We start from the raw sequence: 14059 nt of genomic DNA on the forward strand, positions 1-14059 counted from the left end.
AACCACATCCTCTAGCACAACTTGTATTACTGATAAAGCTGATACTATTTTTATCTTTATCCTCATGTCTCCCTGAACTGGCTCTCAAAGTCAGGTAAGGAACAAAATTGTCATTTACTAGACACATTAAAACTCCAACATTTAATCCCACCTTTTCCCCATTATCCAAGAAACTTTGACTCCTATTAATTTATAAGATTAAGACATTTGGATCAAATCTTCCCCAAACTTCCCCCCCATCACTACATGTTTGTCTTTCTATGATCTTGTCTATGTCAGAAGAATCACCCACCTCCCTTCTAAGACTCCTCTCTCTTTCATGCCATCTTCTACTTACGATCTCATTTCTCTCCTTCTTGTCTTTCTTGTTAGGGTCTCTTATCAGCATTTTCTCTTTCTGATCACTTGGGAAGAGGAAGCTAAATAAAATCTCAAGTCCACAAATTGCTGCTTTCCTAATCAAGCTTAGAGGAAACCCAACACCTTAACCCAGATCCACAAATATAAGAAACCCACTTGACCCAGAGATTTTGGGGGAATCCAAACCTTCTATTATAGGTTTGTCTAGTTTAAGACCCATAGATGCTTAAGTACAAGACCAGTAACTATTAAAATGTATAATTTGTGAATTACAGCCTGCATATTTGAACATATCAGACATGCAAAATAAAATTTATATAAATAGAAGATATGAAAGAGTAAAGAAGAGATAATAAGGAGGCATTGTACACCACGTATTCCCAAACCTATAACAATATACTTGTTATAATTAAATATTAAGTTTGGTGCTAAGTTTCCCTGAAGCCATGGGAAAAAGGGAGAGATACTGGCTTACATAATTCTCATTGTTCGAGAAAAGGAAGCTGAATCTCTGACAAAGTTTTTTCAGGAAAGATGCTTTCCTACTCAATTGCTCTGGAACCTGTCCACCAAGGGATGCCAAACCACAAAAGGAATGATGTGTTCAACAGCGGATTTCCAAGAGACACAGAGATGGCCTTCAAGTTCCAGTTGATAAAGATACATGTTACTTGGTATTAACCCAGTATGATGAGATAGAACATTTTGGTTGACAAGTTCCACCGTGGCTGTACTGATAGAAGTTATTTATAAAATATTCTTCCAGCAGCCCTCTTGGTTATCTGACATTATCCATACCTTCAAGCAAAGAAACAACGCCTGATAGCATCGACAGTTTTGGTGTTACTGATATTAGAGATCCTTCCTGACAATCATGGGTAGCAGAAACATTTGTGTATTTAGACTTCCTAGTTGCCAATAGTAAAATCAAAGTTTTGGACATAGAGGGAGAACAGTTGATACCCTGTTTGACATTCATTGAGAATAGGATGGAAACTTGCATTCAAGTAAGGAGACAAAATTTTTAGTCATCGATTCATTAAAAAATATCAAGCTCCTGCTATGCAGAGACATGCAGGCTTCTTGACCTAGTCTAAGGTATGAGGTGGTCAGGGAAGTTTTCCATAAGTAATTGGCATTTGAGCAGAGATCTAAAAGGTGAGTAGGCAGAGGGAACAACATGTGCAAAGCCCCTGTGGCAGGAAGGGAGTGTTGGCTTTGAGGAGATGAAGGAAGGCCAGCGAGACTGGAATACCAAGGATGAAGGGCGGACAGTCCAGGGTGAGGCTGGACCTGGGAGCAATAGAAACCACTGAAAGGCTTTTAAAGAGCTGATGGGGAGGGGTGCAACCAGATTAGAGTGTAGTGAGTGCAGAGTGAATTGGAAGAGGAGAAATGATTATAGAGAGCTCAGATGCTCTCAGAGCTCCAATGCTTTCAGAGTGCAGAAATTCAAGTGAAAAAAAGATGATGGTAGCTTGTACTAGACTGCTGGTGGCAGAGAAGGAAAGAAGTAGGAGGGGGGCATGATTTGTTCAGAAGGGGAAGAAAACACAATTGGATGATTTGATAGTGTCTGTCTTGCTGAATGAGATGGCTAGTGGTGCCACTGTCAGAGCCCAGAGCACAGAAGAGGATGTCCAAGTTTGGGAGAAAAACCATGATCACAGTGCCCTAAGTCAGCAAAGTGGACATGCTGGATGGGGCTTTGAGTTAAATATCCTGCGGCAGTGTTGTCCTAACTAAAAACTGAATCATATCGTAAATCTCTGATTGAGGGACTAAATGTTGTATCTTACAAAATGATGAATTTGCTAGAACTTTATATATAACTTTCCAAACAGTAAGGGAATGCCATGCATTTGGTTCTTGCACATGAACCCTCAAAACACCCTGCATGGAGGGAGGAGCACAAGTGTCTAAACTTCCTGTGTGCACACGTTTGTAAGACTGAGTCATGCAAATTGCTGGCCCAGGTTGTGAAAGACACCAGACAACAGGGAGGTCCGGAAGGGACTGATGCCAACAGCACCTTCCACAGAGGCTCACTCCTAACTGGACCTTGCAGAGTGAATGGAGCTGGGGGATGACAGCTGAAAGAAGACCTGGAGAATCATCAAATGGCAAACAGTGATGCAGAAAATAAAAACAATCTGATATGTGAAGAAGATTTTTTAAAATGGCAGAGACATCTGAGTGCTCAAAAATGTGATTTTAAAAGTAATCACTGGTGTCAAATTGCTCAAATTGCTCCTCAGCTGTCCTGGTTAAGAGTGAAGGAAAGGTATCTTCTCCCCAAACCTCCTCCTCCTTTTGTCTTTGATATTCACCTGTGGTTCAGCTTAGAAAGGGTCAATAAGGGAACCGGAGGGGCAGGAATGCACTCCCATCACCCTTGCAGATCTCAGCCAAGGGAAACGGGAAGTAGATGTTTTTACCGCCCAGCACACTTTCATTCCTATTACGTGTGCACAGAGCCCCAAGAGGAAAATGCAGTTTGGTAGTGACCTGATAACCACATTCTTGGAAGGTTGCTCCAAGAATGGTAAAAATCCAAACAATGTTGGGGGAGGGGAGAAGAGGAAGAAACGGAGTGAAACAAAACACAATTTCCATTGTAAATTACAGGCTGTGATTAAATCCAAATTAATGTCTAACTAGAAAGTGGAAATTTTAGATTATTAAGATTGGGGTAACTTATCTTTCTCAGGAAGAAATAATTGTTATATTTTGAATACTTAGTCATTACTATTAAAACAGCAAAGGAGTATTTAAAAGTTGTATTGAAAATGTACCTTATTAAGGCCAAAAGTTGGTGCAGATAACCTTTGAATTTGGCAGGTTGGATTACAAGGTGACTAGGTCTACGAGGGGAGAGCGGTCAGAGACCTGCAGCTGCCAGGGGCATTGTCTTTTCTGTGGGCTGAGGCAGAGTCACTGGCCTTGAATGTGCACCAGCAAGACTTCAAAGTGTATTATGAATTCTGTCCTAATTGTTGAGGCCTTCCACTGGATGGTCTGCTGATATACACACGTAACTGTACCAGGGAACTTTAATTCTGAGTATTGAAGGACAGAATGATAAGCTAGAATCACCCTAGGCATCATCCTTCTACCTTCATTGTTGGTTGAACACTTTGCACCAATGTTTTGTCAATTATCACAATCTTTAAATAATAATAAAAAATCTTAAATTGCTTTTATTAAGTGATAAATGTTCTTAAAATTATACGATTAAAAAAATATAGGTAGTGAAGTTTTATGGTTCCTGTCTACCCTTTGCTGGTTACTCTTTCCAGCTTCAGGAAAAGCAATACTGTAAAATTTGGAAAATGTCATTCTTTCTGGCTCTCCCTGACCTGACTTCATTTGCTCATTCATTGATTCGTGCACACACGCATTCATTCATTTTGCATTTATTAAGCACTACCATATGGGTGATGCTGATATTGTTGGGACCCAGGTGTGAAACACACCCTGCCCTAGTTTTGACACTTCCACCTTTGTGGGGGACAGATACTGCTGCCCCTCCCTTAGTTCCCAGTCTCAGAGAACAGAGGAGGGAGTCTACCTCTGCTCTGCCAGATTGGTCAAGGAGCAACCAAAGCATTAAGGCAGGATGAGGAGGTCAGTTCCTAGGGAATACCATCCTTGATAAAGTCAAGGACAAGTCAAGGGCAGGGAGAACAATGGCCTCCCTAGCATTTACACAGCTCTGCACCTGTTCTCTCCATTGATGCAGGGTATCAGAGTAAAAGCTCCCACTTCGGGAGTGGGCAAGAACCGTCAGGGCTTTTTTGTTCGGTTTGGTTTAGTTTGGGCCTGGAATATTTGCAATACCTGTCATCATTCACTTCTTTAAAAAATTTTTTTTAATGTTTATTTGTTTTTGAGAGAGAACACGAGTGGTGGAGGGGCAGAGAGAGGGAGACACAGAATCCCAAGCAGGCTCCAGGCTATGAGCTGTCAGCACAGAGCCCCACGCTGGCTTGAACACACAAACCATGAAATCATGACCTGAACTGAAGTCAGAAGCTCAACCTACTGAGCCACCTAGGCGCCCCTGTCATCATTCACTTCTATAAAGAATTTACAATCACCGTTTCACAACTAGAGATTTTCACACTATTTTGGAGGCAAAGACGTAAAAAAGCCAGTCTGAACAAATAAGAGAACTCCGAGTGAAGGTTTAAATGAACGTCTCCATTGCCCTTAAAATAGGGTGGAGGAGCCCGCAAACCCTTGGCCCGAGGACCCATTGCTGGCCCCGCGCTGGGCACACCTCTCGCATGTGACACGGATGCGCTCGTCGCTGGACGACTGCTGCTCGTCTTCCTTCTCCTGGAAGTGCTCCTGAACACACTGTTCCTCGAACTCATGCAGCCTCTTCAGCTCCTCGTCACTGAGAAATAGTTCTGCGGGAAAGAAATGTTTGCTGAGTGAGAAACGAACCCGGTGCGTGAAGAATCAATTTCGTTGCGTCATTAGGAATTTCCCAGCCCAACCTGAATTAAGCGCCCTTGTCCTTCACTTGTAGGCAGTTCTCTGACTACTCCAATTGTTTGTTACACAAACAGGTTGTCGTATGCAGCAATCATTCTTACCCTGGAGCAAAATGGCTCACTTTTTAAACACAAAACACCACTATTAAAGCTATTCGCAGAGTGAAACCAAGTATTATTTTCTGGAGAAATTTTGTGTGTGTTTTATGGATACAGTCAGGTGGACAGCATAATTTTCCCATCCTCTTTAGATGCCACAAATTACAACATTCTGAAAGGAACTCTGAATCCACATAGAAGAGTCCTTTTCAAGAACTCTGTCAATTTCTGATCTCTTTCATGAACAGGCTTTTGGTAACACTAATTACTCATAAACTGACAGAACTGGAATAAAACCAACATAAAATGGGAAGCATTCTACAAAGAACAACAGTTGGACTAGGGTGTTCTGTTTTCACACAATTTAAAGTAGTATGTAGTGTCCAGTTGGAACACCCTTGAATTAGCCCAAGATAGAAATGAGAGAGTCCTGTACATACTCAATCCACGATCCTGTTCATCTTGGTCCCCTTCTCTTTTCTTCCTACAGCGACCGCTAAGACGCATAATGATTATATAGATGTGGCTTAAAATGATCATTGGTGGAGGTAGGACTGGTCGGTCATGAAATGTCATTATCAGCTGATATCGTTGGAATTTCCACACCTGGTTGGATATTGACTTTACCTCAAAGAAGGTATTGCTTTAAAAAGAGTAAATGTTTAATTAGTATTTTCCTTTTCGTTTTGATTTCCCAGGGCAATCAGTTGCTCACATTGAAATGAAAATAAACATTGAAATGACCGTTTAATGCCTGCTAGTACTGACTCCTAGACTACCCTGTTTTTTGGTTTAACTATCAATGTGGATTATCTACACTCAAGGACATTTTTCTCATATAAATAATTAAGAATCAAGTGTATTGTAACTGCTACCTACTGCCCTCTTAAAACATCACACTGCAGTCTATTGAGTCATACACTCAGGAAATTTTTATTTCATATTTTTAAAGGTAGGAGCTATTCAACTAAGCATTTTGAAGTAGTTAAACCTTTAATACAGTTGAAAAAGAGTTTGAACCAGATTCTTTCCAAAGCCCTGGTCAGTTCTAAGATTCTATATTTCTGTGAAGGATTTTTTTTCCCTCATATTTTTCATCTTAGAAGCTAGAAAATATTTTTTTCAACGTGTGTTAAGTATGATCACACACACAACACATTTGCCCATTTGCCAAAATGGGTAAGTTTTATAAGAAATTTGATACTGTAAGCCATTTCTTTCCTAGGCCATTTTGTCTTCTATTCTGTAAATGATAAGGAAAGTATTTTATATAATATTGCAGTAATTGTCATAGCTTATGAAATTGACATTGCCTTCTGAGCCTCTGATAATGCTCAGATCTTCCCTACCTCCGGAGACTTTTATCTAAGGAAATATTTCATTAGATTAAAATACACATCAAAGTGTTAAAATACTAAACAAAATTAAAATTAAAATGTATTTAAGAGAAAGACAAATACCATATGATTTCATTCATTTGTGGAATTTAAGAAACAAAACAAGTGAAGAAAAATGAGACAAAACAAGAAACAGACTCTTAAATGCAAAGAACTAGTGGTTGCCAGAGGGGAGGTGGGGGGGGGATGGGTGAAATTGGTGAAGGGGATTAAGAGTACACTTATCATGATGAGCACTAAGTAATGTTTAGAATTGTTGAATCATTATATTGTATACCTGAAACTGATACAACACTGTATATTAATTATATTTCAACAACAAAAAATATTGAACCATTGAGAAAAATTTAGTGTGTTTAAGTGTCAACTTTTGACTCATGAATACACTAAGGCTGCTTAAATTTGAACAAAAGAGGTTGTAAAGATTTTACACCTTTAAAAGCCCTCCTGAAATTCTGTGTAAATCCGTGGCCCCAGATTGGAAATTTGTACTGTAATTACTAATAGGCACCCAGCCATGACACATACTTGAAAACTGCAATGAGCAAGTTCACCAGCAGGATGTTGGCTACCAGTAGGTAGCACGCCATGATGGCCGGTGTGAGCCAGGCGCCTGGGATACAGGGAGGGAGCCGCTTGCCTTCCTCATCATACTGGTTGTCACCACAAGGAGCTGCAACAAAATTTGTCTTGTTGTACTTGCTTTTTACATAGAATGAATGGAATAAATAACTTACTTATGCCGTTAAACGATCTATTTCTTTTTTAACACGATTTTCCCCTGATTTCATAAGCAATAATTTTCCATGTGAAAATATCTCCTACAAAGAAAATAACAAGCTCATTTCTGCACTCAGAGATAGTCATTCTTGGCTTGTATTTGTAAACGTTTTCCCATTTCTTTCTTTGTGTTTTTCATATACAGAAGTTCTTAATTTCTTTTTTTTTTTTCAACGTTTATTTATTTTTGGGACAGAGAGAGACAGAGCATGAACGGGGGAGGGGCAGAGAGAGAGGGAGACACAGAATCGGAAACAGGCTCCAGGCTCTGAGCCATCATCCCAGAGCCCGACACGGGGCTCGAACTCACGGACCGAGAGATCGTGACCTGGCTGAAGTCGGACGCTTAACCGACTGCGCCACCCAGGTGCCCCCAGAAGTTCTTAATTTCTAAGCAGATAGATCTTTGTTTTTTTCTGTACTGTTATCCATTAGAAAATTATTGTGTCTTCTGATTACTTAAGATCAGCTTATGTTGTCTCCTTAATTTCACTTGCACATGAACTTTGGAAATAATTTTGTTATGAGGAAGGAGGTATGATGCCCTCTACCCTCAAATTTGTTAATCAACAGTTCTGGTATCATTTTGGAAAATCATCCTTTCTCTGCTCATTCAATATGCCACTTTGATCCTATGGGACCTATGTCCTGAACTAAAAAATAGAATGATTGCAAAAGTGATCAGTGAAGTAATTGCCATAAATTTATCATCTACCTACTTTTTACTTACTTACAGTTTAAAAGAGTATTAACATCAGAAAACAAGAGGAATATTTAAGACCAGCGTAAGGCTATCAGTAATTAGCTTAGGAAGAGACTGATGGATACACACATTTCATGAACTAGAGTCATCAATTCTGTGTAAACTTACGATTAATTTCCATGGCGTAGACTGTATAGCGATTGGAAGCAGGATTTTATTTATTTTTTAGTTGTGACAGGAAGGGAGGAAAGAAAATGGGATGACAATTGAGAGAAAAGTAAAACACATGATTAGCAACTTAAGAACGGTTTTGGTGTCAACAAATGCAAAGTATTCAAGCTTGGGAATTATAGATTCATGCTTGGAAACAGTGGTCTATTTAGAGGAAATTATACACATTATTAATACTAGGAAATATATATATATTTCATGAACATTGATTTTACCATATGTTATAAAGCAATAAGAAGCTCACTAGTTAAAAAATACTGTGAAAAAGATATGAGGCTACTGGCAGATGATCATTTTAATCAACTGGTTAACCAATCAGGCGTTCTCTATATCCCAATTCACATACCTCATAAGCACAAAGAAATGCAAAATTATTATGCAATAATCAGATCAAGAATCAAAAACCTACATTTAATGAAAATATACTCATTTGCCTCTTTATCTTCTCATTAGCAAATTTAATAATAAAAAATTAAAAATATTACAATTTATGTCTGGATCATATGTTTACCTAAGCAAATATTCTTTGGAAACCAAATTAGATTTTTACATTCTGGTTTACCAAGCTACAGACACATTCAATATCTCGCATTGACTTTGAGATACTTGTCATGATAATGTGTTTGGAGTTATGTTCTGAAAGCTAGGTAGAAGGAGTTGTATGAACTAGTTATCAGTCTAACCCAGTGGCAGACGATGTTTTGACAACTGTGTGTTTCATACAAGTGGAGGATATTCAAAACCTATCCCCAAGAAGCAGAACACTGGAAATAGCAGTCTGATGCTTTGTGACAGAGTACAACATGCAAATGAAAATATGGGGGCAAACACAAGAATAGGTCTGAAGAACCTACCACACAAGAGACACCATGATCTATCAACTCAGCCTGGGGAGGGGCTGGGGCCTGCACCACCCAGAAATCCATACAGGATTATGACTTATTTCCTCTTCTAACATCCTGATTATTTTTAATCATAATAATAACAATAACAATTAACAACAAAATTTGAACTGCATAAGTGAAGAGGAAATTGATAGCCACATGGAAAATAGCCTTTGGAGAAGAGGCTTGAAGAAGAGGATGACACAAGACACCAGTCACCTTGTCATGCTCGCTATCTCATTCTCTTGGAACAACATTACTAGCTCTGCCTTGGAGTAGAAAGAAATTTACGTTGAAGAAATATTAGGATATTGGCACTGGTGCTGCATTCATGTGATAAGATATTCACCAGGTCCAGCTAAAGTGATCAGACTCAAAATTCTGGTTAACGGTTTTTAGAAGAGAAGAAATGACTAATGTCTCAAAAATCTACATTTCATATTTTCACTTACTCCTTCATAAAATGATTTGATGCTCATGGCAGAATAAAAAGTAATTTATTTCCAAATTAACACATGCTCTTCCATTAATTTGGAACTGATCATCTGCCTCAGAAGCAGGGAAGAGAATCTTACTATGAATTCTATTCTTACGGTCTATCTGGTCTGCAAACACCTCTCCATAGATCATCCAGTAGGGCATGTAGAAGATGTTTCGGGCCAGTCTCCAAGAAGGCTCCTCATCTGGGTGCAAAATGGCTTGACGGGCTACTCCAAAACTCATCAGTACAACCAGCATGATGACCACAAAATACAGCATGTCAATCATCTGAGTAGAGAAAACATGTGTCTTGACTCATGGGCCGGGTTCACCTGGTTCATTGTAATGCTCTCCCCAAAGACTTCATGAGTGCTTAATTAGGAAGAAGAGAGTCTCTTTCTCTTCTCTCCATCTGAGCCATGGGCTCCTAGTTTTTATACACCATGCAATACATTCATCTTATTCTAGAACATTGACTCCTTCATTTGTTCTCACTCTTTCTTCTCCTCTACAGTTGCCCATAAACAAATAGTCCTCTCATAACTGCAAGTGCAAATGAAGAAAGGGAAGAATTATGGGGGAAACATGGGAATTTGTAAGGGAAACTAAGGAGTCAGAGGAGATATCTAAGAAAACAAGATAATGAATTGAGAATACAGAATATTTATTCATTCATTACACAAATGCTGAGTGGTTACAGTGAGCAGTGCTCTGTTTACTGTGGATACTGAACTGGTATAATTCCTAATTTTGGACATCTCTGAAGATGAGGGTCCTTCCCAGGATAAGCTAAATCATATATCCTTTTACTCAAAGCCACGTGCACTATAAAGTGTTATTTGTAAATTTAAGATACTTCCTTTCTTCTGGGTCCGGTCCTAACACTGAAGCTGTTTTAGGTGATGTAAGGATGATATGCTGACTCATTTTTTTCCATATAGTATGGCCTATTCTGGAAGAAATGTTGCCATGGACTTGGCCTAATCACATGAATTACCCTCAGACCAGAGTACATGGGCTGAAAATTGGAATACAGGTTGTGGAGTGACCCTGGGCCCTATTTGTCTCTGGCTTTTACCACATGTTATCAACTCGATTATTGCTATATATATAAACATATATATATATATATATATATATATACACACACACACATGCAGTATTAGTATGTACATAGGTACAGTTTATATATATATATATATACATATATATATATACCTCTGTATAAAGCAGTATGTACTGTATGTATATACCATATTAATGTGTAGGAAAACTATGTATCTTAAAGCAAAAAACATTTCCTGTAAGAAACTAATTGCAAAGGAAAGACCAAATGAAATCTGACAAAGCCACACCCAAGGCTTGGTCTCAGGTTCTAACCACAACCACAGCATCTCTAGGTACTAACGGGATGTCAGTACTAACCATCTTTCCAATCATCATCACATAAGGCCCCAGATACTTGTTGACACCAAAGATGTCCAGGACACGGATGTACCAGAAGATGATATCCACACAGTAGATCACTCGACCATAGCCCATGTATGGCTGCTTTTGTAGGCGAAGGATTGCTCCAATCATGAACATGGAAATGGCCACAAGGTCCGTGATGTTCCAGTACTCTTGAAGCCAAACTTTTATTTTCTGGCTGAGTTTTCCTGGTTCTGACATGAGGATCTGAAAACAAAGAACAATGAACAAGGAATGCTGTGTTGGAAGCCGCATCTCAGAATCTTGGAAAGATAGGACTGGTGGAACATTCCAGGGCATCTGGTCCCATTTCCTGGTGAAGACCTCTACACACTAATCTTCTCAGACATTGAAAGATATCTCGAAAGGGAAATTCCATGGAATCCTCTATATTCCTAGATGCAGTGTTTCACAAACTCTCAGGAAATGCCTTCTAAATTATGTTCTTCTGGCTGTAATTAAAACAGCTGCCTCTTGATTTCTTTTTAATACTCTGGATATGTGCCCATCAGCCCACGTTCCTTAGTTAGTCCAGGAGGAAAAGTCTAGAGGGGAGACACACCCATGTGGGCTCACAAAAGGGTAATCCACCTGGTGTAGATGGCAGAATCGGGCTAGGAGATGTTTGCCACAATTCCTTTGCAATGTAGATAGGAGAAGTCGGGAGGAAATTAAATGATTTTCCTGCTTAAGATATTACCCTTTAAAAATCACCACTGATTAAAAAATCACTATTTCCTCAGAGTAAAACTGAAAATATTGAAAAACCAGCCTGCACAGGTGCACACACAGTGAGCCCCATGGACCCTGCAGTGGGAGGCGGGGTGCTGTGCCATGCGGTACCCCTTTAGTTATGGAGACTGGGTAGGTCCTGGGGACCCCATGAGTGGGATGAGGTGTTGGCTATTTTTTGGCCAACACAGAAGGGATTCACTAATTTAACAGCTCACCCATACTGGCTGAGGGCTACCCTCTTTCTGTAACTGGAGGAAATCTTAGCACATGGCTGATACTCAGCAAAATCATGGTGGCACTAAGGGATGGTATTGCAGGCCACTTGGGAAATCCCACTTGTAACATCTTCAGAGTTTGATGAAGCCCAACTAGAAAAGAAAGCGCAGTAGCAAAGGAGATGGGCTGTAAAATGTTGGATTTGGCACTTTTTTCTTTCTCAGGCTCTTGTTAGACTGACAGCATCAAACTCTCTCTGTTGGGGTGAAGTTGCCAGTAATATTTTTTTCAGTGAGAAAGGGTTAGTAATAATTGCAAAACAATAGTACTGGTTTTACGTCAGGTGGAAAAAGAATGTGAATCCTTCTTTGTGCTTTTTCAGTTCAAATTCATATTTTCTTGGATATCAGCTTTCCCTTTACAAGCTAATGTAGTGAATTAAAACTTGTGGATGATGTTAGAAAATTACCTGGCCCTATTTCCCCTCCTGAGAGCCCTTCCTTAATAAGAAGGAAGAATCCCCATTGGAGGTGGTAGAGGGAGCCCGGGCATGATTCTGAGTCCTAAATTGTAGGAAAAATGTCATCTTGTGTCTCTCTCTGTTTCTAGGTTCAGTTCCCAGAAAACATCAGTTGTGGAAATTGGTTTATCTCAGGTATCTGGCAGCATTTACTGTTGCTTTTATAGGCACTGAGACTATGTTTTTTGCTACTAAACATTTATTTTGCCTTGTGTTTTGATTTGCAAATTCAGATTCAGCTGGAAGCAGAAGACATAGAAATCTTAAGCAAAAGAATAGAATACATTTGGGATTGTGATACCTCAAGAGAGGAAAAAGGTCCCATGGCACTTGTGATTTTCATGAAGTGCTTTTGCAATAAGAAGCTATATCGGAATTAAAGTCAGTGGTTAGTGGGGCTGGGACGGGCCTTTGGAGTAATCACCTCTCGTATTTTCTCTAATGCCAGGCTCACGATGTAGGAGATGACAATCCACTCCTGGAGACAAGGCCAGCGGTCCATCCGCACCAGGATGACATAGTTGAATAGCAGGAGGTAACCCAAGTACGATATCTGAAGGGCAGAACAACAGTTAGCTGTGTTTGGGGAGATAACACAAGCTGGAAACACACTTTGAAATCCTGTTTTCAGGTTGACAGGTCTTCAAGAACAAATTTTCGTTTCCAGCTGGACTGACTCACCTAGAGGAACTTTCTGTTCACATCACCAGTGCAGATAAACTTTGAGGCAGGTCGGGAGGCATTTTATACTTTAGGATCGTATGGGCACTGGCATTTCATCTTCTAAATGAAGATGTATTTGTGGCTACTATCACCCTCATGGGGGGAATTACGGAGCTGCTCAAAATTATGAGAAACGGGAAAATTTTAATATTTCACTCATGTGACTTCTACATTCCTGGAAATTGGAAAATGTTACTTTCTCTCCCTGCCTTGCAAATTTCCCTCTTGAATCTTTTCACTGTTAGTGGATGTGGGAGGTTAGAAGGGAGGGGGTGAGAGCTGTCTGCCCTGATGCACAGAGCTGCCTCGAGTCCCCACAGTTAGGGCTCACATATCTGTGGTTTGCTGTGGCCACGGCAAGTTTCCTATCTTTGTGGCAAGAAAATATGCCGAGTTTGGAGGTATATGAAAGTGAGGTATCAGGTGGGAAGGAGGTGGTCTGAGGTTGATTCACTGTGGAGCTGATGAATCTTCACCTCTGGAGCCTCATTGGCACAGGCCTCTTCAGGAGTTATGGGGGTAAGGGGGGAGTGTTCTAGCAATTGTGCATCTGTGATTCGGCAGTTTTTATTTTTTAAGATTCACCCCCACCCCTCCCAATTGCATAAGCTTTACCAGTAATACAGTAAAATCCCTCGAATCCATGATTTATTCCTTGCAGAGGAATCAGAATTCTCCAAATTGGGCCATGTCAGAATCCCCTGGGAAGCTATAAAACATGTCACACCCTCCCACCGGGCCAGAGCTAGCAGTCCGAGGGGCAGGGTGACACTGGGGGTCTTCTACATAGGGTGTGGCCACACCCTATGCTGAACTCTCCTGAAGTCCAGGCTAGTGCTCAGCTGGTTCTTACCAGAGCAGGTGGGCAGCAGTGGCTCTGCCACCACACCAGGTGTGGCTACCAAAAGGTTGGGTGTCCAGGTGCATAGTTGATCTGGATCCACATGCAGCCTTCCTCT

General features: G+C 40.2%; 1 protein-coding gene across 6 annotated transcripts in view; it reads right to left on the bottom strand.

Annotated features, from left to right (window-relative positions):
- TRPM1 (transient receptor potential cation channel subfamily M member 1) overlaps nt 1-14059 on the bottom strand; it is a 137335-nt gene that overhangs the window by 18026 nt on the left and 105250 nt on the right. For 3 of the 6 annotated variants that reach the window (XM_043554859.1, XM_043554857.1, XM_043554855.1), the window contains 7 exons: nt 12802-12930; nt 10862-11113; nt 9532-9724; nt 8010-8030; nt 6887-7031; nt 5402-5604; nt 4643-4775 (listed from right to left, as the gene is read on the bottom strand). In XM_043554859.1, coding sequence (XP_043410794.1) covers nt 4643-4775; nt 5402-5604; nt 6887-7031; nt 8010-8030; nt 9532-9724; nt 10862-11113; nt 12802-12930 — 1076 coding nt within the window. The remainder of the gene's footprint in view (nt 1-4642; nt 4776-5401; nt 5605-6886; nt 7032-8009; nt 8031-9531; nt 9725-10861; nt 11114-12801; nt 12931-14059) is intronic. The other 3 variants (XM_043554861.1, XM_043554858.1, XM_043554856.1) reach the window with 2 other exon arrangements.

Source organism: Prionailurus bengalensis, chromosome B3 (assembly GCF_016509475.1).
Source record: "Prionailurus bengalensis isolate Pbe53 chromosome B3, Fcat_Pben_1.1_paternal_pri, whole genome shotgun sequence".
Lineage (NCBI taxonomy): Eukaryota > Metazoa > Chordata > Mammalia > Carnivora > Felidae > Prionailurus > Prionailurus bengalensis.